The following is a 25161-nucleotide window of genomic DNA, read 5'->3' as shown; positions in this document are numbered from 1 at the left end:
AGGAGGAGTTCTTTTTCCAGTCCAGTTTAATGTCCAAGTACCCTCCCAGGTATTTGTACTCATTCATAACCTTCACCTCTTCATTTTTAATAGTGAGAGGGGTGACAGCACTCCCAGATTTCCTAAAGTCTATCCCCAGCTCCTTAGTTTTACTGATGTTCAGTTGGATGGGGTATTGCCAATCAGGTAATACTGGCATGGTGCTCCATCATGCATTTAGGACACACAACAGTCATAGGAGTTTTCCATCCTTATTTATTTGTCTTTGTTACATCATAATTATCAACTCAGCCTCAAAATATAGAATCTAAATAATTATTAAAATGTGTTGTGCCTTTTTTGACACTTGACACGTTTCACTTTCACATCATGTTTCAAAAACATGTCTAGCTTCTCTCAAAGATCACAATAATGCAACGGCTGTGGTATAGTACTTAATGTATGTTTGTTCTTTCTTTTTATCCATAAAAGTTTTGACTATATACCTCTCCAACTATATTGACTGATTTATTAATGAATGACAATTTATGTTTGTTTAATACAACATAGATTTAATAATAATTAAGGTTGCTTTCACATTACTAAAAGAATATTCTAAAATATGAAGTATAAAATCAATGTTATAAACATATATATGTGTGAACATAACCAGATAGCAATTATTTTATTGTACTTTACTAATATGCTGTAGTTGCTCAGTTTATAATATGTATTGTGATTTTTTTTACTTATTTGTTCAATTTGTAATTTATTTGCATTATTTTAAACTTCTGATTCTTTGCTGGCAATTGGCTATAGGAATTTCCAATATGAAGGTCATACAGGTAATGTTATAAATACATTTTAATTTTAAAATGTATGTTTCCCTTTAACTAAATGCATTGTAGGTCAGTATGTTAGGTTTTTTTTTATCTGAATAAAATATAAATCAAAAAAACGCCAAAAATAAAAAAATATGCTGGCATATCAACCCTGAAAAGAGGTTTGTCTTTTATTATTGAAAAAAAAAAAACAATGTGTCATAAGCATTGAATTTATATTGTTTACTGTCAAAAATTCATCAACCAGATTGATGATTCTGATGCATGTCAACGTTGAAACAATGTTACCTTCCTCTCTGGTCTAGGTTTATGAAGAAAACGTAGGTGGGGAAAATTGTGTGACACCGTAAATGATGAGTCATGTATAATAATCTGTGTACCTATAGATAGACGCTTATCGCAAGTGAAAATGTCGGTGAAACTTGTCGACATACAGTATATTACACAGACCCTTTATTAGAGAACTTACTGTACCTTGCACACCTGAAATCTTTAATATTAAAATACTTTTAGAATTATACGGTAAAACATATTATTATTATTAGTGGTAGTAGTTGTTGTCATTATTGTGCTTTTTTGCCGTACCTGTTGTTGACCACTGCAAGACTAGGTTATAAATTCAAACAATTTGGCAAGATCCTTGTCACATTACTTTCTAATACGAAAGGTCTTTGTTTAGATAGGAAAATGTTCGCGGTCAGTTTCAATAACCACACAGAAATACGGTGTTTTCCCCTTTTTGATCCTTTAGCAGAAATACATGACTAAGACCCTAAAGACAGGAAATAAAATGAGGATGGATATCTAGTGTACTTTCTGGAATCCCAAATTACAGGCCAACCAGTCCAGACGCCGATTGGATAAAGTGAGTAAACCTGCACTTGATTGGACGTCCTTGTGAGTAACATTCAAGCCTATTGGCCTACGGATGTGCACCCAATGAATCCAGCCCGTATCGACGCTTTGCCTGCTTTTCTTCAGTACAACACTATCTTTGGCATAAATTACATGCGTGTAAGCATACACTACATTCGTGAAAAAATGGCAGCAGACGAATAGAGAAAAGTGGATCTTCAGTCGAAAAAGGACGGCACTTGTAAGTTTGTTCTTCATAATAAATGACGTAGAGTTTCGGAAAAAAATCGGTTGAAGCTACACGGCCCCGTTTATGTGTAATTCTTTTTGACAATGTGGAAGAAACTGCTCTCACAGGGTTAACGATAACGCTAAGGTTAGCCAACCTAGTTATTAGCCAGCAGCGGTGGCTAACAAATCAAGCAGTCCCGGTTGTCAACATTGGACCCAGGCTATTACCTGAAACCGTATACCGTTAATGTTACACACTAAATACCACGGACCAAAAAACAACGTTTAAAAGAAAAACACGTCCTTATCTAGAAATTAATTAAATGATATTTCGATATTTAATGTTAGCTGACCTTAGCTAGCTAGTAACAAGTTAACATTAAAAAGCTGATGTGACATAACATAACGCTGATAGGTAACTTAGGTTAATAAATGAGGTTGGTAGAAAACGTTGGGGAGTGTACAAAACTGTCCGTACACATATAGTAACATTTTCCTTAAGTTACAACGTAAGGTGTAGGTAGGTAATAATCAAGTCCCAACGTGTATGTTAACGTTAGCTCGGTTTTAACGTTATTAGTCTCTGGCTAATTCCACCCTAAACGTTAATTACTTAGAATGTGTTTTCACCGTAGAGGGGGATTTGTTCTGGCGACACACAGTCGTGTTTTCCTCGTTTCAAACCCAAAGAGGTCTTGTTTTAACAGCGTAACTCTCCAGCGTGGCAAAATAGATTTTCAGGAACATTTGGAAATGCTCAGGGAATGTACACAAGGTTAAATCATAGTAGTTAGTATCACATGGGTTGTTCCAGTACACTCCCGGCCTCTCGTTACTCACCCGAACCTCATGAAAAACACACTGTTACAGTTTCCCTTTTCAGTGGGAGTGTCCACCAATGGAAAACCGATCTACTGCCTGCTCTTAGTTTGTTATTATTGCTAAAATATCCAGATGATGATCTTGCAGCTCAACAGAAAGTCGCTAATTGATGACTTGGGTTGTTTATCGAGAAAATAATGACAGGTTATTTTGTCTTTTTGTATTTACATACATTTAATGCAATGTTTATAAGACTAAACGAGCAAGCATAAGCAGTCATCTTGAACTTTGTAAACTGTGATTGGTATTTTTTTAATTTCTATTCGTATTAATGTATTAATACATTATGAGTGGATGAGCTCAGCAGGGAAAATTATTCAATCATTTAATCGTTCTAACATGGGAAAGGAGGATTTTTAAATATGTCTCATAAACGAGTCTTTTCACATTGTTCTTATTACATATTTCCATCAATTACATTTTTTAATATTTCTATTTTTAGGATCAAACTACCCAGACTGAAAAGGCATTCTGGATCATCATACTGCAACGTGATTGTCTTCAAAGTGTCACCATTGGTCATCAGTCGCCATGGGAAAAACACAGCTAAAAGGTACAAAGCCATTGAATGTTTCAAAGTATTCGTGTCCTAATAGAATTTCTACTGAAAAACTGTCCAAAATAATGGTATCTGTTATGTGATAGTTTCTCTCTGTTTTTATTTAATAAATACTTCCAAATTCACATACATAGGAGTTTTCAGTTACTTCTGTCTAAGTATTATGAACATCACATGATGATAATGTTGTTCAGCAAAAAATCTGCATTTAACTTTATTTGGACACTATTTGTATTTTTTGTAATTTATACAAATATTTGTATTATCTGTAATGTTTAGATCAGAAAGATGCCAAAAAAGAGAAGCCAGGAAGAACAGTTTCACCAACAGGTACAACCCCAGGTGCAACAACAAAAGGTGAACTTTTTGATTATGACTTTTGCGCTATTTTATTGGAATAATAGAATCATCAGAAGATATATTTGGTATTTTTGTGTGATCAGAAGAGCTTCGTAGTTGTTTATGGACTTGTTGCGTTGACATTTTGTTGCTTGTCAACGAAAAGCAAACTCTGCTCCTTTCCTTTGTGTACTTGTTTGTGTTGAAAGATATTATTTAACATTCTATAAACAGTCAATAGGCTGCACTTTGTACTATTTGTAATTAATATTTGCTTTTTGAAATTTGCTTTTAGATGCTTTCAATTGGGAAGACTATTTGAAAGAAACATCATCTGTACCAGCTCCACCAAATTGTTTTCGTCAGGTAGGTTCTGGATTTTTGTTTCTGAAAATTACAATATTAAGTACAGCAGACCCCCACAAATTCACAGATCAGATTTTGTTGTCTCAGTTGTTTCTTGGAACCACAAATAACACATTTATGACTTTTTTAATGGCATTATATAGTTTTAACACTAAACTAAACTAAAGTATTAAGAGCAATAACCTTTACATGCTTCCATGAACCAATGTGCACTGCAACCCTACATCCTGATGTGGATGTGGCATTGCAGTGTGAATCAATCCATGCATGTTCATAATTACAGGACATATGTTTTTGTTAGGGGTAATGTATGTCTGAGTTTGAAATGAAAAAAAAAAACTATTTCCTATTTGTACCAAAGACATGCATTCTTAAAAGATCAGCTTTCATGTCTGCAGGCTAGAATTCCACCCTCCAATGACTTCAAAGTGGGAATGAAGCTTGAAGCACATGACCCACGCAATTCCACCTCAGTTTGCATAGCGACGGTGATGGGTTTGACTGGGGTTCGTCTGCGTCTTCGCCTGGATGGTAGTGACAACAGTAACGACTTCTGGAGACTGGTAGACTCATCTGATATTCAGCCTATTGGCACATGTGAGAAAAATGGAGACATGCTGCAGCCACCTCTAGGTAAGAATGTCTGGGAGGATGGCGTCATTTCAAATAGTTGTAATATGACATTGAAAAATGCCTTTTGCATAGATAAGTTTTGTTCATACTTGCACACAGTTAAAGAAGAAACACTTTGTCAATGACAAGAATTGGTAAACTGAAACAATTGTACTAAGAAGTACTTGTATATAATAAAATACAATATTAATGTTAGAATTCTACAAAGTTTGTCCTCTGACTTATTTAAACTTTGTTTTCATGTGCTCTGCCGTAGGATTTCGGATGAATGCATCTTCATGGCCTATGTTTCTTCTAAGAACACTAAATGGCGCAGAGATGGCACCAGCAACAGCCTTCAAAAAGGTATTATGCTCCAGAAGGCTTTGAAGGTTTATATAAACTGTTTGGTGCTATTGTAGTCGTTGTTGCAGTGAGAATATTGGTTTCATTTTCAGGAGCCTCCAAGGCCCTCCCAGAACAGCTTTAAGCCAGGCATGAAGCTGGAAGCTGTGGACAAGAAGAACCCATACCTCATCTGCCCTGCCACTATTGGAGAAGTGAAAGGCGATGAGGTCTTCATCATGTTCGATGGGTGGAGGGGTGCGTTTGATTACTGGTGCAAGTACGACTCCAGAGATATCTTCCCTGTAGGCTGGTGTTCCCTCACTAAGCATAGCCTCCAGCCACCAGGCAACAGTGGTGAGTGTTACTCTATAGGTGGCAGCATAAGTCTGCATATAGATTGGGGATTGAGGCTGGTGTTGTTTTTTGGAATCAGTAATTACATAACATAACTTAAATGCAAGTGTTTCTGTATTTGAAAGTGACCTACTATAGCACATAGACACCTACAAATTAATTGCGTGGTTAGTTAGTGTTAATGTAGTGTAGTGTTAATAGAGATCTAAATAAACTAAACAATATACATAAAATTAGAGAATGTTCTTAGAACTCAGCGATGGAGCAGTTTACTAAGCAGAGCTAAAATGGTATAAGCATTTATATTTTTCTTTAAGTAATCTTTCCCTAAGCTGTTTTTATCATCTTTATTTGCACACACATCCACCACTTGGGAAAGATGCAGATTTATTAAATTCACAGACCCTAAAGGCAGAGCTCTGCTGAAAAAAGGTTGGGTTACTTAGTAACAAACTTCACATGTTTTTTTCCGTCTGATAAAATGCAGAGACTACATGAAACAAGATTATCAAGAACACTGAGCTAGTCACGCCAGACATAATGTGAAACACTGCAGATACTCAGCAGGGTCCTGTTGGTGTGTTTGTGTGTCTCCGTGCTTGGGAGGGTGGAATGGAACAAACAGAATCACAAGTAGGAGTAGAGGAATGAAGCAAGGAGGATTCATGTTCTTCACATCATATCTGTTTACATGGAAAAAATGTTTACAGAGATTCTACTTGGCTAGACTCTGATGTTTGTCTAAAAGGCCCAAATTGAAAAAACAAGATTGTCAACCAAGAAACACACAAAAACTATGCAAACAGGTGTTTTTCCTTTTAAAAAGTACTTTCACCTGCTTGTTTTTAAACCCTACATGTTGGAATGGGACATAAAGCACACACACACTTCCCCTAGTAGCAGTTTCTCTCCTCCAAAGTACAGTATTTATCTGATGCTGTTAGTGTGGGCTTTGTTTTGAATTTCCTCTCTACTGTGTGTGGGAATACACAGAAACAGAACTGAAACAGAGACTTTACTTAGGCATATTTTTATGTGTTCTATTTATGCTTTTGTTGCAGTTACGCTGCCAAAAAACCTACAGATCCTCCCAGTGTCGCCCTCCAAGCCCAGCAGGCGCTCCATGCAGTCCCCCTACCGGTTTCCCAACCCTCTGCCCCCTCTGCCTGTCAGGAAGGGTGTAAGAGGTCGTCGGCCCAAGAGCGAGACCCTTGCTTTGCTTAAAGCTGTAGCAGAGGCAGCGGCTCAAAATGGATCAGTACCTGAAAGAACCCTGCTCGTACCCCGACCCCACAAAAAAAGAGGCCCTAAACCGGGAAGCAAGGTGAGACACAGCTAAAAGTCGTGTTGCAGGATTTTCTACTTCTACAATCCTCTTTTTAAATATCTCTGAAAAAATTTGTGTTTTTCAGAGAAAGTCCAAGCTTCTTCAGAGCCCAGCACACCTGCCCAGCATCCAGGTTCCACAGGAAAGTCCTCCCAGCCTCAACTCTGTGGTGTCAACAGGTAAGCGTCAGCTATTCTCAGCTGTGCATAACAAGCTTCTGTATTTTCTGCGCTGCATTAAAGCTCACATTGGGATGCCTAATTGGTTTTTGTGTGTCTTGTGTTGTTTCAGTGTGTGTGTATGTGAACAAGCATGGAAACTGTGGCCCTCACCTAGACAGGAAGCAGATGCAGCATCTGCCAGACCACTTTGGCCCAGGTCCAGTGAATGCTGTGCTCCAGCAGGTAGTCCAGTCTTGTATAGACTGTGCATACCAGCCTAAAGTCCTGTTCAGTGCTCTGCAGACTCATTCAGGAGGAGGAGAGGTTGTCCGAGGTAGGAGAACACACACAGCACAAGTTAGAGGAAATATAATTACATAATTATACTGTATTCATGACAATGTTTCAAGTACCAGTAATAATGTTGCTTGAAACACCTCCAACAACACAATGATGAGTTTAAACACAGACAAGTGAGAATGTGGAGGTCTGCTCACCCCATAATGAGTTCAGTAGGACACCGTTGAAGCTGTTGGAAAGAACCATATTGAGATGTGAAAAGTGTTTTGTTTCTTTTATGAAGCTCTTGCATTAAAATGTGTTTGATTCTTCATCTCAGTGAGAACAGACGGTGGAGTCTGTGTGGTCAAACTACCTTCAGCATCCAGTGCTTCCTTTGTACTGCGCTTCTTGGAAACTATGTGTCATCACCTGCAATGTGACAACCTGTTCAGCAGCCAACCCTTCAGCCACTACACTGCTTATGACAGGACCAAATCAGGTAAATATTACATACAAGATACTTTGAATACCTTCTCTCTGCTGCTGTTCCCCTGTCACATTCGTCATTCTACCCCTGTGTCTCCGTTCCAGTAAAGGAAGAGGCGTTGGATGCGCCATCTCTGGTACGGGGCAGCAAACGGAGTCTCTCTGGAGTTGCTCCTCCGTATGCAGCCCCTCTGTCTCCTAAACACTTACGCACTGAAGCTCACCCTTCAGAAGGTACAGCTCATATTATGACTCAAATGTGTTTCATTCTTTATGTTGTCATGTGCATGTCTTTGTTTAGACTCATATTTGGAATCCACTCTATACTAAGCAGTTTGCATTTTAAACTTGTATGTTCTAATCTTTACCTCCTTTAATGCGTTACTGCTTCAAATTTTATATATTACATTCGCTGTTGGGTCCTAACTGTTGAGGTCTCTTTTGACAACTAGCACATTACATTAAAATTCTGTTTATTTAGCTTTTCACACGCCTCAGGTCAGACTCATGATAATGTAACATAGAGCATAGAGTCACAACTGTTCAGATAAAGCACACATTATGAAGCATAATCCACTTTTTTGGAGTTTCCTCCTTGTTAAGAATAACAAGAAAAAGAAAACCTTTATTAGTCCCACAGTGGGGAAATTGTGTCACACAACAGCACGATGCAGAGAAGAAAATAAAATACACCAGCAAGTATTAACACAGTACAACAATATACAGGTGGGTAGAGTGAGTATGGAGTAATGGGAAGGGTTATTGCATATATTATAAGCATATAGATATAGCTGATGCAGTGCCACTGATGCAGTGGTGCAGGATGTGGAAAATCCTTCTCCTTCACACAACAAGGGTCAATCAGTCTGTCACTGAAGCTGCTCTCCAGAGCAGTGAGTCCTCCAAAGGGTGAGAGTCTTGGTCCAGGATAGACATGAGTTCAGCCAGGACCCTTCTCTCACTGCAGAAGAGACTATTCAGTCTTCTATTCAGGACTTCTTGGTGACCCTGTCCAGTCTCTTTCTGGCTCTTACTGTGATGCTGCTGCTTCAGCAAACCACAGCGTACAGGATGGCTGATGCCACCACAGTGTCATAGAAGGTCCTCAGGAGTGGCCCCCTCACACATTATACGTGTGTTATGACATTAGGAAATAAATAGATAGTGATAATTTAGAAATAATGAAGCACAGATGTTTATTTTAATTGCAGAAACATAAACCAGTAACTTTATTGAGGTCATCTAGATTTGCATTCAAATGCATTTTTTATATTGAGTAGTGTTGCCTTGAGATGTTGATGTTCATCTCCTGCGTTACATTTTTTTCTCAAAACTGATATTTCTTGCTCATCTTGGAGACTGCCTCTAAAACAATGTTCTATTTATGGCCACTTTTATGTGATGCACCTACAGATGTCCAAATGTCCCTTGTGTTTTCCTCCCTCCAGCAGAGACCCTGCCCCATGAGGACAACAGCCTACTAAAGGAGCAGCGCTACATGGACTCAGCTTCTAACTCCATGACACCTCGACCTCAAACAGTGCGGAGCTCCTCAGAGTACCACTCACAGGCCAGCAGCCACTACCATCCAGGCAACAGCACACCTATGCGCCGCCTCTCTTCTGCAGAGCTCAGCTCCACACAGCCTCTCCGACGAGTTGAAGGTACAGACATTTTTTAAACTAACCACATGTAAATGCTGACTTGTGCCTCCCATACTCAGTGTCTGTTTCCTGATTTCAGCAGCCAGCTCTACCACAGGACCTGAAGCTTTAGCATCTGATAGGGAAAGTCTGCAGCTGCCCAGTAAAAACCCCTGCTCTTGGTCCATAGAAGAGGTGATGCAGTTTGTGAGGGATGCTGACCCTACAGCTCTAGCGCCACACGCTGAACTATTTAGAAAACATGTAAGATTTGTTCTTGTCTATATTATTTGCTTCACCTGCTGTCCATCATTGTTCTCTGTACATTTTCTCTAAACAACGACTCCTACTGTTTGTTTTCACAGGAAATCGATGGAAAAGCCCTGATGTTGCTTCGAAGTGACATGATCATGAAGTACATGGGTCTAAAGCTGGGGCCTGCACTCAAGTTATGCCACCACATAGAGAGGCTCAAACAAGGCAAACTGTAACAGGAGCCGGGGCGGCGCTGTCTCTGGTAGACCGTGGAGCAATAAGCCCTCAGGAGGCAGCATCAGGACACTGGGCTATTCACGTCGAGGGACTGAATAGATGCTACGACTTCATCCTGACTTCCAGAGTGGAGAAAGTGTGCCGTGCAGTGCTGACACATTACCTCATGCCCTCATCAGTAAACAACAAACTGTTCAAGTCTAACAGACATAATTGACTTCATGAAATCCCAAAGGAGAAGAATCCTTGTAGTGTTTATATTGAATAGCACATGTGCTCTCATGGACATGTTTTCTACAGAGTTGATACCTTTTGATCCTGGTTTTGGATCCCCAAAGATGGAGAATGTTTCTTCTTATATATTATTACTGTTGAACTTCCAGTTGGTAAGAGAGAGTTGGTGTACTGGAAAAATAACATCTGATGTTCTTCCCTATGCTCTTTGGATGCTCTCATGTCTCTGCTGTGTATAGCTGTTTTCGCTCTTCACGTGTTTGCCTAAACGATGGGTAGAATGGCCTGCTCAAAGAATGCTAACGTCATTGCATTTCACATCATCTACACAATGCTAGACCACGTTTTTCTTTGCCTAAAAATTGTCAGCATCATACTAGGAGTCATGTTGTATTTTGACCTCGCCGTGTCCTGTGTCAGTGGGACGCACAGTACGCTGCCCCTCTGGTCCCCAAACTATGTGTACTCTAAGCTCTACTCTACGTTACTGTATAGATGTATAATTTTCATAGGCAGATTGTTAAGAAAGTGCAAATACAACATTTCTAAGGGCTTCATGTGTTATAGTTTAGAAGTAGTTTGAGTCATAGTCACCTAAGCTCATTGGTCTGCCTGCAGCAGCAGTGTCGACACATTTGACCGTTACAATCACTGTTAGCAACGAAAACAGATGTGTACAGTTTTATGGGTTTAACCATGAATATCAGCGACAGAATGTACATTTTGTAGAAATTTTTAATATTTTAAGGAAATCATATACCTAAGTTAGAAATGTGAAGGAAGGTAAGGGGTGAATATTTCACAGTGGATTCCATCTATTGTTCTTTTAACACGTAATGCAGCGCTCTTAGTTCTGAGACTCCCAGTATTAGACTCTGCCTTGCTTTTTCTTGACATTTCTCAGGTTTATGTGGTCTTTGTTAGTACAAGTTTTGTAGCAAACCATTTATAATATTCTTAACTGAATTTCCCCCATTATTCCCCTCCTCGATCTTAAGGTCTGTGCCATACAATATTCAACACAGGATCAAAGTGCTGTTGATTTCCCTCTTTTGCATCTTCTACTTGAAACATATGTGTTGCAAAAAGTCACTTGTCCCTTATGTCACATCAGATAAACAATATGTGTTTATGATGTTATGCATTTTCTTTTTTATAAATGTACAAAAACAAATGGATAATTATGTGTGTACTCCTTACAACCTCCTTGCTTTTTATGAAAGATTGATTTGGAAAATGAATTGATCAAAGTCCAATATTTGAAGCATGTAACGCCTTACAATCAATACAGTCCAATGTTTAATTCAAGTGTGAGAAATACAGTAATGTGGATCTGTCAGATATAACAAAGATTTTTCACACTGTATCCAGGAAATCTAGCATTGTACTTTGTACAACTAAAAATCACGTAAATTTGATTTGTTTATCAAAAAATCTCTTGCAAGCAAATGAATTTAAAAAGCACAAATACTGACAGCACAGCTTTATTAAAACAACACTTTTCAGAAAAAGCAAAAAAGTGTTTCATAAGACCAAAGGAAGCTGTTCTGAATATTCAGTCACACTTTCTCTCCTAACTAACAATTCAGTATATATACGATACATACTATAAATAAAAGACAGACAATGAATAAATTAGGGTGAAATGCCATACAGGCAAAGGGATGAGTTCCAACTACTACACCTCTGTTAAATGGGCTGCAGACATGCGTGAAGTGAGATTTACTGGGGTTGTTAAAGTTCATCCGTATAAATAAAGCCCTGGTACAAGTAGAGCGTTAGGTATGTTCCATCCTTCCTCGACTCAACCAATCTGCATATGGCTGTTATTAGTTCCTGGCTTGCAATTCACATATTTTCATAAAAGCGTCTGAAAACAGTCTTAGCAGGATAAGAAGGACACCCTGAAACATTTTCAATGAAACTATAACAAAGTGCACTCAACAGATAAATAAACTGACATGCAACGGTAGTGTCACATTCATGATTCATTGTCCTCAGGAGAGAGAAACTACAATGCTCCACAAAACAACACACAGAGACACCAAACTACTTGTAGTTAACGTTTACAGGGAGATTTTACCAGGACTCCTTCTAATAACAGACTAATCCCACATTCCACCTTCAACCTGGCCGTTCCCTTCAGCTTCATCTCTACTTCACATTTTAAGTCAATTTACATGATGAAATTTGTGTTAATACCTTGCCCTAGATTTCATTTTAATGGAAACAGCAGGGGGTTCTGGTGTTTTCCACACTTTCTGTGAGGCTATCCGCTCTTTACAGAAATACTTCAGATCCGTTTGGACGGGTCTGCAGAAAGTGTTTAAACAATCCCTTTTCCCTGACGTTAGACACAGGATGTTTGGTGACCGGCGGCTAATGAAGCTGTGGCACCATTATTAGCCAAAACCTCTATGATGCAGCACTGATGACTATGGGAAATGCATTTTAACAGTCTCAGTCATATCCTGCTAATACACGTACGTGCTGCTGTGCCATGAACAGTTTCAAGCTCAACTATCGTCTTATTTATTTTCTCAGTGCACTTAAAAAAAATTACGTGAAAACAAACATGGGCCAAAATGGAACAAATTAAACCCACGTGTCTTCTGTAATTAAGTCCTCAACATGTCTGATTTATAAAGTCCATCTCTTACAGCCAAATGGAGAGCTCATTAAGCTGCCTCACACACAAACATTGCTGGGTTAGTGTAACGCTGCGGAGCAAAAAGCACTTGACAGAGCTCCAATGGAAAACATTTCTACTTCTGTGTCGCCCCGTCCGACGTCCACGGGCCAAACGCTGCGCTCTGATTGGACGCTGAAGTGTATGAGTTTGATTACGTTATGTCTCTACATGTGTTTTATGTTACCCACTCCGGAGAGATTACCAGAGAGAAGTCCAGCAATGAATCCCCCTCTGCTTTGCTCTCCTACTTCCTGGGGAGCAGCGCTGCAAGTCTCTGCTTCTTGATGGGAAGGAAATGGATCTCCTGCGAGCTGACCTTCTTCAGTTTGATCGCTCGGCTTTTGGGGACCTTTTTATGGGGATCGCTGGGGTCGCGTGGCTCGCCGTGGGACGCGGATGCCACGCCGTACAGCTGCTGCAGGGACGTCCCCTGGCTGCCGTCCCGTTTGATAGAGAAGTTCTTGGTGGACACTCCGGAAAGACCTTTGATCTTCCCACAGAGGATGGCAGGGATGGCGTCCTTCACAGAGACGATGACCTTGGCCGTCTGCGAGGCGCTGACTATCTCCAGGTTTCCTGCTCTGCTCAGAGCCGCCTCCTGGCCCAGGGAGCCCGACCCGCCAGCGCTGCTGTCGACCACCCACTTGTGCTGGCGGCTGAACTCCAGTGAAGCCAGGCTGCCGAGGAGCTTGGAATCTAAACCCTGAGTGCATTCAACACCCAAAGACAAGGAAGTGCCGCTGGCATCCTGGCCTGAGTGGAAGCCCAGTTCTCTGCTGCGGCCCTGTGAGCTGGTGGGGCCACATAACTGGACACACTTTTTCCTCACACCAGGCACGGATAAGTCGAGCACACTGTCCTGCTGCGGACTGGGATATTCCTGTTTTGGTTGGACTGGATGTGGCCTCACTGAAAGGTCTAAAGCCTGTCCTTCATCTAGAGGAAGTGAGGATGGTGACACATTTTGTGGCTGGAACAGTGGCATGCACCTGCTTGAAGACAACGAAGGAGAGGTAGTATCTTTAGGAGACGTCTGAGTACTTTTACTAACACTGCAAACAGGTTTTGGCACGTTGCCCTTTGAATCCTCAGCCTGAGGGACAGGGATGGGGATAGGCAGCGGGATGGGCAGAGGCACTGGCAGAGGGATGATGACAGGGTAGGGGACTAGAAGTGTGGCAGGGGGGACTAAAGGTGCCAGATGGGAGGAGTAGGGGGGAGTCATGGGAGGGAGAGGGAAGAAAGTAGAGCCTGGTGACTGACAGGTGGACGAACCCGCCTGGGAGGGGAAGAGGTCCTGCAAGATGGCTGCAAAGGCTGGATTCTGCAGCAGCGAGAGCAGGTTGGCATCCTGCGCCTGTCCTGCTGACTTCTGGTCCACAGCCGGCGGTAAAGCGAACGTCAGAGGATTGGGACACAGGACGTTGCTCTGGAGCGGCAGCTGAGGGCAGCTCGTGGTCTGAGGCAGCACGGAGGGACTCATGTGCTGGAGCACCTGCTGATCCAGGACCAGGGGGAGTGAAACGGGGCTCTGGCTCGCTATGAGGTACGGCGCGGCGCCCATCTGGCCGAGCTGGGACTGGAGGTGGATGGGGAGCATCAGCGGGCTCTCACCCAGACACACTGGATGCAGCACCGTGGTGGAGACTTTGAGGGCCACGCCTCCGGCGGCGTCGGAGGCGGGACTCACCGCCGGGGCTGCAGACGCCTCGCCTTTGTTGAGTCCTGTTGCCGAGTCATCGCAGGAGTCCACGGGGATGAGCGGAGCCGCTCCGTCCTCCGTTTTACTGCAGATTTCCCCTCCGCCCACCTCAGCGCCACACGCATCAGTCTGGTGCTGAGTAACGGTGACAGGCACATCGCCACTAGCCTCCATAATTCTGCTCAAAGGGTCAAATACAATCTATCAAGAGCTAGTGACAGGTCTCATCCATAATTGTTCTGGTGCAGCCCTGAAACAGAGGAAACAGACTGTTACGCACGGCACATCATTGTTACAGCTCATTTAAACTGCAGGGACTGCTTCCTACACTACCCATAATGCAACAGCAGAATTAATCTGCATGGCCCCTCCTTGTGTGGTAAATTGTTGGAGTACCTCCATAAATAGGTGGTATTTACTCAGCGGTGGCATCTTATCAATGACAACAAATAAACGACTCTATTACTGTGCATTACGAGGTTTTGCTACTGAGCTGTATCATGTATCAACAGCAGAGCTGCTGGGACAGCACAGGAAATTGGGAATATAACGGGGCTATCACAGGCTCCACAGGCAAACACACTGTGTAATAATGTAAAGACTGAACAGACTGACTGTCTGCTGCGTGTAAATACACAGGAGGCTTTAGTCATTGGATCAGTTGCTGCTGTTTGTCTGTTTAAAGCTTTGATAAGTGAGCGTTTGCTGCTTGACTGACCACATAATAAACATAAGATTTTGGACTGTTGTTGGTAAAAAGCAGCCTGTTTTCCTGAGCCTTTCCTTCCTTATTGCTGTCAATCCAACCCTCCCCTGTAACCCATCCACTGCATGGCTCCTCCATCCCAGACCTCCACCTTCCCACGGTGTGTTGTCTGTCTTCATCACCACATGACACCTCCACACAACACATGTCCTGCCCATTCTGGCTGTCAGCTCTCATCCATCCAGGCTGATAAACCCTCCCCCGGGTGCATCCGATGTCAGCGAATTATTCATACGGACGGGAGCGGTGCAGAAAATGCGTTGAGGACTCTCAGTAACCTAAAACAAAGCTCGCCGCGCCTTTAAAGTCAGAACCTCAATTAAATGCACACATGCAGTTCCAATTTTCCAGCAAAGACACATTTTTTTCCTGTGCGGGCTTCATGTGGTGTTGGGTTACCTCAGCAATCAGCCGACCCCGGGCTCTTTCATGCTGTATGACACCTCATATCGAGGCTCTGATGGATTACTGAGCATCTCACAACCACAGCGTCGGCTGATAACTCGGTTACTGCTCTGCAAGTGGGAAAAGCCTGGTAATGCGGAAACCCACGGCGACGGCTCCGAGGCCGGAGGCTTGTGCGATGCTCTCTGGGGGCAGAATTGTGCGGTAGCTGAGCATTAAGGAAGATGTTGGTCCCCTGGACAAAGAGCCGGCAGGTTGGATTTACAGAGTTACTGTAGGCAGCGCACAATGCTGTGTCCTCATCGGCGGTGGTCTCAGTCACGGGGTCTCAGACCAGACAAAAGTGCTTAGTGGAGTATTAGCATTAGAGTCATTTTAGGTGAAAACAGGTTCTAATGTCCTCAACACAGCCTCTGAGTGGATGGATCTATTCTACCATTTTGATGCTGCCATCTCACTTGCATTCCAGGAAGTTTGACGCAAGACATTTCCTGCTTGATAACACGGTCATGGGGCCTGTGACACGATAAAGCCTCGCTGACCAGTATGAAAGGAGTCTTTCTTGGTGTCACTGACTCTCGTGGTTTAACCCTTTTGTGAAAGCGAGGAAATGGCCCCAGATGGGGAAGAGGGGTTCGAACGAAACAACAGTTTAGGAGAGGAAGTAAAGGGAGATCTGCATTAGAGGCCGTCGCCCCGCGCCTTCAGATCAGGTGACCTGATGCTGAGCGGCAATCACAGCCCGGGTGACACGCAGTCGGTAGACCCCTCCTCCCCCCTTCACAGCTCACTGCTTCACCTCCTCAATTAAATCATGTGAGCCCAGTGTCGAACTCTGCAGACAAAGGAGGAAGTTTACCCATGAAAACGTACGAGTTGGCCAAAGTGTACACACACACACACACACACACACACACACACACACACACACACACACACACACACACACACACACACACACACACACACACACACACACACACACACACACACGCGTTTTTTCCTGCTGCACTATCTGCCTGTGACACTATCGGCGACGGGGCTTTGTCTCTGTGTTTTCTCAGACGGGGAAGGTCACGGAACATCCTTGATGGAGCAGATGAGCCACAAGGCGGCGGGACGCGTGTGTTTACGTTGAAGCCGACTCGCTGTATATAAAAGGCGTCGCTGTGATCAAACAGAGAAGACAAACTGCTTCCAGCTCCTCCAACTGCATCCAACGTGATTTTAGCAGCCTCAGCATTGTGAAGGCGCTCAGACTAAGAGTCAGGCCGGATGAAATTCCGTGTTTGTCTCGTGCAAAGCTGGCGAATGAAGATGATTCTGATTCGGATTCTGAAACGCTCAGACAACGCGACTATCATGAAGTTGGCTCAAGCCCACGCCTCTCCTCATCATCATGCTTAGCAACACGTGACACTAGAGTTTGTGCATTAGACAGGGCAAAGTTTCCACCACACGTCCTGATGTAAGAGACAAGCGGCACAAACAAACCTGTTTTGCTGTCGTCTGTAAGAGGTTTGTGCTCATGAGCCAGTACAGTAACGGCTAATTGAGTAAATAGGCGAGAAGAGCCCTAACAGTGAGCCAAATAAAGCCCTCCCCTGTCCCGGGTAATGTAATGATTTCCACATTTCCTTGCCTCATTGATGGAATGCACGCTTTACTAAGTCAATAACAGAGAGAAAACAACAACGCCTCCACTTTAACTGCGTTAAACTCCTCTGCGGTGCAAATACATCACCCGGTCTCCATCAACCTTCTTCTTTGCGGCTTTGATTTAAAGTATAAACCGGGGCCAACAAAGCGCCGGGGACCGACGGAACAAGGCCGATGATCCAAAGGTCGTCGCCCTCAACACCCCTCCGCTCCAGCAGCCAATTACGTCTAATTAGAGAGACGCATCGCGAGGTTCAACATCCTCGCTCCGGCGCATGCTGCTCCGACATCAGTGCAGATTATCTTTTATTCAGCCGGCCAGCTCCCCAGCTGATCTCCCGTGGGCCACGGCGAGAGACCAATCCGATGAATAATTTACCGCTTCTCCTTATTATAACGGGAACAGCGCGTCGCACTCGTCGCTGTGAAGCAATTAGTCACTATTTTACCACGGTTTGCCAACAGGCCTGTGCGAATTAAACGAGTCTCCCGGAGATTTAAAGCGTTAGAAATGAGCGTTGCCAATAAGCGCATAATTGGGATCCGCGTGCGAATACGTTCACTTAGAGACTATAAAACGGTATAAAAGCCAGTTGTGAGGCTCCGGTGACAGGACGCTCGCTGTCACAATAAGCCCCGCGGGGCGACACTGTCGGGTTATTCGAGGATATTCGGCTCATTTCTCCACCGGTGACATTTCCATTTCCCCGCAGACGCCGCCGCCGCCGCCGCCGTCCTCGCAGCCAGACGACGGATCGCCATGAAGAGCTGGCTCGCGACAGACAGCGACTGTGCGCCGCGTATGCGCACGTCGCCGCGAGGGCGAGGGGGCCGCGGGCGCTGCCGCGAGGACGGCGGCACGCGGACGCACGCGGACGCTCCTCTCCGCGCCTCTGTCGTGACCCGCTCCGCGTGAACTTTGCCTTCAGCCGGGCAATATTTAAAAGGAGCTAGCTACGACGGCGAGCTACTCGCGGCACAAGCTAGCTGCGCACATCGCCTCTCAACTGGGGGGAAACGGGCTTTAATGCGCTTTTAAGCCGAGACCCAGACATTAGGGAAATAATTCACAATTATTACACCTTAAAGTGTGAAACTCAGAAAAATGCGTCCACGTATGCGTGACGTGTGGATGTGAAAGCTTTGGCTCAGCCTGTTTCATCTCCTTCCCTTTAATGTAATTCTTCCATTAAAATCCAATTTGGCCACAAGCGGCAACATTTCCTCACCTTTGAAGCGGACGAGCGCGTCGGCAGCGTCGCCGGCAGAAGCGTCTCTCAGTCACCGATGGATGAGACCCGCGAAACGTGCAAAATAAATAGATAACGCCGCTATTTATCTCCTCATTGCGGTCCCGTCGTAGCGACTCCAGACTGAAGCTGCGCACGCAGCAACGTCAGCGGCTGCTGCCGCCCCCCTCTCCTTCTCCTCCCCTCCGCCTCCTCCCCCCTTCTGCCTCCTCTGCTCAGGGACAGATGGAAAAAAGACAAATAAATAAAGACATTACTTAAACAAACTGAATAGTTTATAAACTCTTAAAGCAACAGCAGCACGATACTGAAACTACTCATGTTGTTTTCATTTTTGCGTCATTTATTTAAAGTATGCGCAATTTCCAAAAGTATACTTTATGTCTGGGTGGCGGTGGGAGTGGTTCGTAATTAAATTACACTAAATGAAAATGACGTTTTGTTATAACATTTTAACATTTAGACTATTATTTTGAATTTTTGCATTCACTTATATTATTTGTTATATTATATTATTTTTATGTTATTTTTGAAATATCTTTTCAGTGTGATGTGCACAGTTTACTAGCTTCTCTTCCAATATAAAAATGTGTGAATATGTTCTGTCTCAGAAATTCTAACACAACAATTCCCCCTAAGTGACAAATAATCCTAACCAACAACATGTTACCTAGTCCTATCTAGTAATAGAAATGCTAGAAAGCCTTCTTTGTTAGGACATTACTCTGTATTACTCAAACGCTGTGAGCCTGGTGACTGATGACAGAAGCTGTGGAGAATGGGCTTTGGCAGCTGTGGAGGAGAGTCTGGTATAGACAGGCCTGGGTGAGCAGGTTCCCCTGGGTCTCCATATCAGTTCCAGCCAGCCTCAGGCTCTGGCCTCGGGGCCCCAGGGACCCGGGTGCCTCTTTTTGTGCCGCAGGGAGGTTGTTTAATGCACTTTAATGAGCCTTCCAATATACCCTGGTGGCACGGTGGTGACTTTGGTGTGGTTACCTCCTCAGTGCCTCTACCCCCCACCCTGTCTACAGTCAGGCTTACTCACATGTGGCCATTCAGCTCATGCTGTACCATTGAAGTCAACTTTTAAAATCAGTTATTTATGTGGCATTATACTAACTGACAACCCTTTCCCCTACTTACTGTTATGTGGATTCGACCCAACAACTAATATACCAGTCTTCCTGTATGCTCTTTGCATGTAGGGACTGTATGAAAATATGTTCAAGGGAGATTGAACTGAATCTATTTACATTATATTTACATCTCCATATTCATACCTGAAAGCAATATTTGATCCAACTCAAGAAGCAGAGTTTGTTTGATAAGAGGAACCCACCTGTCCTATGGTTTACTTGGTGTGAGCCCAAAGTGGTGATGACCTCCGTTCAGCTCAGTGAAAGGTGATGATTTGGGCTTGTTTTAGGACCGTGCAGTCATTGAGGTGACCACAGATGCCTCTCTAGAGCTGAAGTAAGGCCATCTGTTCAATCGCACCTGGGTCATCAGAGGAGCTGAAACAGAAAACAGTCAAGGTTTTGAATGTATAGCAAAATGTCTGACTGCAACCAATCCAGAACATTAAGAGGGCAAATATCCAGAAACCCGAATGAACTACAGCCAAGTTGTGAAGAATGAGCTCCCGCCCTAGCAACAACCAAAGAATGATACAGTCACTATTCAGTTGCTGCTGAAGGGGGAGCTGAAAGCTATTAGAGTGTTGCCAATGTTTTTCAAATTTCTTTTTTACTTATAGATTATATATGTATATAGGCACAGTGAAGGCATTAATATACACTATATATAGTTGATTTATTTCTTAGTCATTTATAACAAAACATCACAGAAAGGTCCAAATTTATTATGAGCACTGAAATCATGGATGGAGTTTTGTGTCGTGTTTGTTCATTTAAGCTCCTTTAAATAAACATTTTTATTTAAACACCTTCAGCTGCCTTGATGTATGTGTTTGATCTAGTATTACAATCAAAGCCATCATTGCTAAATGTTCATGGGTTTGGGATTTTATTAAAACAATAAAATACTGTATATATATTTTAAGACACAGCAGGGAATAAACCATCCACTTCTTTCCAAGTGACCAAGCTACTGTTCTGTTCACGACTTGTACTGTACGTGAGAACTGGAAAGCTTGTCTTTGTCCCCAGTGTTCACGAACGAGGGTAAATGAGTTACGCCGGGCTGACATTTACTCTAAGGCCCAGTAGCTGTAGCGTCTCTGAAGCCACACACAAAGCTGTTCAATGTACAGACTAGCAAAAGAAAACAACCCATCAAAGCTCCGAGGACAATTCCTCATTCAAATCCAGCTTAGGTGCTGTAAAGAGGACCATAAATCATCCAATTTCCAACCTACTCTTCATATGAGCACAATATGCACATTGCTATTGTCATATTGTGTTTCACACAGGAACCACCATGCTTGATGAGTTCACCTCCTACTGTGTCTAGTGTTAATCGAGGTCAGGGTTCACCGTCAGTGTGCCCTTTGATGGAATCCCACTTGGGTTCCACAACAGTCCAGGTCTTTGTTTACCCTAGTTTTTCTTCACTTACAATCTCTGCCCAGTCGACACCATGACATGTGCTAACTGGGAACAAGGCGTTTTTGTCTGTCACGGGCCGTTTGACATTAGTCAGAGCAGCAAGGAGAGTTCACCCTGACTTTGATGTTGGCGCATGGACATGACACTGACGTAACACATGCACGAGAACAGTGTGTTACTGCATATGCGTATTTAGATTTGTTGTGAAAAAAATGTTCACAGCTGTGTGATTTTTGTAGCCAGGACACAAAGAGGCTTAATTTAAATTCGCACTCAATTTGCAATGAATGACCAAGAAATGAACATTCTCTTGGTTTCAGATGTAGAACAACAGCTTCTAGCATTTGTACTGAAGAGAGATTTGCTGTGATCTGCAGCGCTGAGACCCCTCAGTGAATGTTGCCTTGTTGCCTTGTAGCATCACATATCACACCTTTTGTAGTTTTCTTTGTTCTAACAAATGGCTCCACCCAAAGGCCCGGAGAGGAACATCAGGAAAAAAACTCAGCTTTGGGAATTGTGAATCCTTTTCTAAGAGCTGAGTGATGGAATTCATGTAATCTGTAATCTTGTAATCATAGTTTGAATTATGACAGGATGAAAAGCCAAACTAATTTCCAGGCTTTTGTGGGATTTCACATTGTTATTATTATTATATCAGTATATGTGTATTATATTATTACTGTTATATTATTATTTTTGTAAAAAAAAGTATTCTTGGGAAAAATGTAAAATTGCAATATATTAAAAAAGTGAAATTTATGCAATATCTAGAAGTTTAAATAAAAGAGGAACCTTAAAAATATCTAACCTGAAGTTAGACATAATTAGACATAAGCTTTTATTTGCATTACAACAATGTGCACCTGGTTTAATGGCCAGTTGTTTTTAACTAATTGTAGACTAATTGGATTTTTTAAAAATTCCCATTGGTAATTTATTTAATAAGAAGAATCTGGAAAAAATCAGACTTCATCCTTCCATATTATAAGGGCGTTTTTCGACATGTGGAGCTTTTCCAGCCCTTAGAACTATTTGTAAAACCCACATGTTCCTTCAAGACTTAAGTGAGGGTAACTTATTGACCCCAATGTGGGATAAAAGTGGCCCCTTCCTCTCCCAGGGGCCGAGGGGAGAAATGTATATAGTAAACCTACTCACTGACACAGAGACAAAAATATGATTCTGAACCTTATAACAACAGCACCTGAATGAAGTGGACGATGGAGGAACCATTAATATGCCTTTTGAAATTGTTAACTGTAGAGTAGAAAATACTGGAAAAAATGAGCATCGTTTTGATCAAATGATCAACAACAAGCACCATCACTTCAGTCCTCACTTTGAAAGCAGTCACATTTATTTGTCTGTTTATACACATTTGCTAAGCAGCCTGGCGCGCTAGCAGTTGGCCTTGATAGGATTTAACTATGGGCTTTTCACAATGCTTACTAAAAATAAATACAAGACCAAGTGTTCCACAGCTCAAAAATATACAAAGGTTCAAAATTAATGTAAACTCTGAAACAATTTTACATAGGAAACAGTTTGACAGCCTTTGCGACCGAGTCACAAAATGGACACATTTGTACAAAAAACACTAAGTACAGTATGTGGATGTGGAGGCAAACCCTAATGCGCTCAGTACCGTAACTCATGCTGCGGCTCTTGGTTTGTGTTTCAGTCAAGTACGTGAGAAGAGAAGCAGTTCAATGAAGCACCCGGTTCACTCAGAGTGTCAGTATTATTCAAGGAAACAGCTCCACGTACAGGTTTATAAATATCTCCAGGTACAGAAACTAGACAAACATCATGTTCTCAGTGCAAAAAATTCAAAGGGTGGAATGATGGTTCACAGATAGAACTGACTGGGTACCCTGTTACATGCTGTGGTATCATTAAGGCCAGAATGAAGCTGCTGTTTACTGTGTTTACACCAGTGGTGAGAACGTCTTCTATAGGCTAATATGGCTACATGGAGGAGTTACTGCAGTTAAAAACATTTACTTATAAAATTATTGCAACTATTTGGGACAAAAACCAGCTCCGCCATCACCTCTCTTAGCTTATGACTGTGCCATCTTTTATTTAAGTTTGAACGCACATCACTTTTCTATTTGTCTTGGCAACAAGATTCTCATAAATATATATGTCTGATAAAAGCTTAAAAATACTAATCATTGCCTACTTTCCTTAGGTCAACTGAGGCAGGTCAGGGAGTGTACAGAGATTCTCTGCGCCAGCTAAAAGTTAAATAGATTTCGATTGTTCTGACACAGAAAATATGAACCTTACATATTTTGATGGGGAGCAGCATTTGATACGAAACAGCAGCAAATGCCACGTTGATCACAGACAATAACCCGACTTCAAAATGAACCCGACCTCCTCCATCAAAGTGGAAAAACCTCACAAACACACTCAACACTTGCTGTTGTGTCACTTACTGACTCTCACTGAGTAAAATAAGGCATATTTGATTCTCCTGAACACCTTCCACTTGCCTCTTTCAACAATTCATAAACACATCAAAGTCAGCAAACCAGAAATGACCATTATTTAGTTTCTTTTCAAACGTGTGCCCTTTGGACTTGTCCATAGCTTCACAACCTCCAACACTTCCATCGCTTTGTCACCTCCCGTGTTAAACACCTGCTTTCTGCTCGTCTGTCCAGATTGTCACGTCGGTACTCAGCTCCAACGCGGTCCCGCCTCTAACTACATGTAGCTGAACCTTATTGCATCAGAATTTTGAAATGTGCTGATAATAGGTGAGGTTGCATATAATGTGCTACTTGCTTCAGGATCTGCCGACTGTACAAACCCCTCACGTTAAACGCAGAGAGGCTCCATCCTCCTTATCTCTGCTACAGTGACGGTCCTGATGTTCTGCTGAGGCTGGGGACGTTTCTGTTTACACATGTATTCACAGAATACATACAGTTTTTGAAGGATACTGAGAAAAAAGTGTCAATTTGGGTGATGAGTTGGGGGACAAATCGGCTAGCGGAACACTAAATATGAATAAATTCATAGTGATGAAGGAAAGTCGTCAGTCTGGTGCCGCTTTACTGGCCAGTCCATAAAAACCTTTTATAAAAAATACATTTTGTATAGAATTTTAAACAGCCACAGTTATTATGTTTTTCTATATAATGTAGTGTTTTCTCTATCAAATGAAGCTTTTAGATGTATGCCCTCAATACACCTCATATATATTAGACTCATTCTGGTCACTTATTCTCATGTGTAAACTAAATCACTTTCTACGTGGAGCCCTGTGAGGAGCGGTCATCGTGAGGGCTTCCGTCCGAGTTCTCCGTCTCGCCCTCAGAGATGGCCTGCATGGGCGCCGAGTACAGCCTGCTGCGCATGCTGTAGCGGCTGCTGTTGGCGGGAGGGGGGATTCTGGAGCGGCCCTGCCTGGAGGAGCCAGACAGGGAGAAGGCTTTCGGGGAGAAGCCCTCCGTGTTGGCTTTGGGGTACGGGCTAGAGAGCTGGTCCGGTCCGAAAGGCTGCTGCTGCTGCTGCAGAGGCGAGCCGGACTCGTCGGGCTGCCTCTGCAGGTCCGACTGAGGATCCCCGGGTGATTTCGGGGCGACGGGGCTCTTGAGGATCTCTGTGGCTGACATGCGGTAGCTGGAGTCTGAGCGGCTGCCTTTTCTCAGCAGCAGCAGCTTGAACTCCTCGTTGGAGGTGCTGGACCTCTTTGCGTTCCTGTAGATGGGCCCGGACACTCTCTGCGGGCCCGGGGAGGTCAAGGGCGAGGGGGGGGTCACTGATGGGACCGGGGAGCTTGTGGTGCTGCCAGGCGGCGTGTTCGCTGACGCAGCGCTCAGGCGGTTCCTCGCACTCAGCTCATTGGAGTCCTTCCTACCCAACACCTTCCTTTTAGACCTGAAAATGAGAACATGCAACCATAAAACTCAGGATAAACAATGATAGAAAGACACGCGGCGAGCCGCTGACGATCCTCACCTGTGTATCATGGCAAACAGATCCTCAGTGGTGCGAGTCCTGGTGGGCGACAGGAACACGCTGTCGTCCTCCGGCCTCGAGTCATCGCTCAGTGGAGACGTCTCGCTGGATGTCGAGTCTGAAAATACAAATCAGACAACTTGTGAATGT

At 43.1% G+C, this 25161-nt stretch overlaps 3 protein-coding genes across 5 annotated transcripts in view; 1 reads left to right on the top strand and 2 right to left on the bottom strand.

Moving 5' to 3' along the window:
* The first annotated feature begins 1569 nt into the window (after positions 1–1569).
* LOC114853729 (sex comb on midleg-like protein 2) lies at positions 1570–11166 on the top strand. Of its 3 annotated transcripts, none has more exons than XM_029147452.3 (15): positions 1570–1917; positions 3232–3342; positions 3628–3705; positions 3983–4053; positions 4452–4686; positions 4943–5031; positions 5124–5367; positions 6429–6691; positions 6780–6873; positions 6986–7189; positions 7475–7636; positions 7729–7857; positions 9075–9287; positions 9367–9530; positions 9632–11166. In XM_029147452.3, the coding sequence occupies exons 2-15, from the start codon at positions 3321–3323 to the stop codon at positions 9755–9757; spliced, it is 2094 nt and encodes a 697-aa protein (XP_029003285.1). In that variant the 5' UTR covers positions 1570–1917; positions 3232–3320; the 3' UTR covers positions 9758–11166. The 3 variants fall into 3 exon arrangements, with proteins under 3 accessions (XP_029003285.1, XP_029003284.1, XP_029003282.1); XM_029147451.3 differs by having other exon boundaries at positions 1752–1917; positions 9072–9287; positions 9370–9530; XM_029147449.3 differs by having other exon boundaries at positions 1752–1917; positions 9072–9287.
* A 294-nt stretch (positions 11167–11460) lies between these two features.
* Positions 11461–18637, bottom strand: zmp:0000001174 (retinoic acid-induced protein 2). The gene is made up of 2 exons (XM_029147453.3): positions 18446–18637; positions 11461–14636 (listed from the first exon to the last, which is right to left on the bottom strand). Exon 2 carries the CDS (start codon positions 14558–14560, stop codon positions 12929–12931), a length of 1632 nt encoding a protein of 543 aa, XP_029003286.1. The 5' UTR covers positions 14561–14636; positions 18446–18637; the 3' UTR covers positions 11461–12928.
* A 3734-nt stretch (positions 18638–22371) lies between these two features.
* Positions 22372–25161, bottom strand: part of LOC114852948 (actin remodeling regulator NHS-like) — a 55544-nt gene continuing 52754 nt past the window's right edge. The window contains exons 28-29 of the mRNA XM_055507658.1: positions 25012–25129; positions 22372–24930 (exon numbers count right to left, since the gene is read on the bottom strand). Coding sequence (XP_055363633.1) covers positions 24300–24930; positions 25012–25129 — 749 coding nt within the window. The 3' untranslated portion in view covers positions 22372–24299. The remainder of the gene's footprint in view (positions 24931–25011; positions 25130–25161) is intronic.

Source organism: Betta splendens, chromosome 4 (genome assembly GCF_900634795.4).
Source record: "Betta splendens chromosome 4, fBetSpl5.4, whole genome shotgun sequence".
Classification (NCBI taxonomy): domain Eukaryota; kingdom Metazoa; phylum Chordata; class Actinopteri; order Anabantiformes; family Osphronemidae; genus Betta; species Betta splendens.
This window is presented reverse-complemented; position numbering and strand designations above follow the sequence as displayed.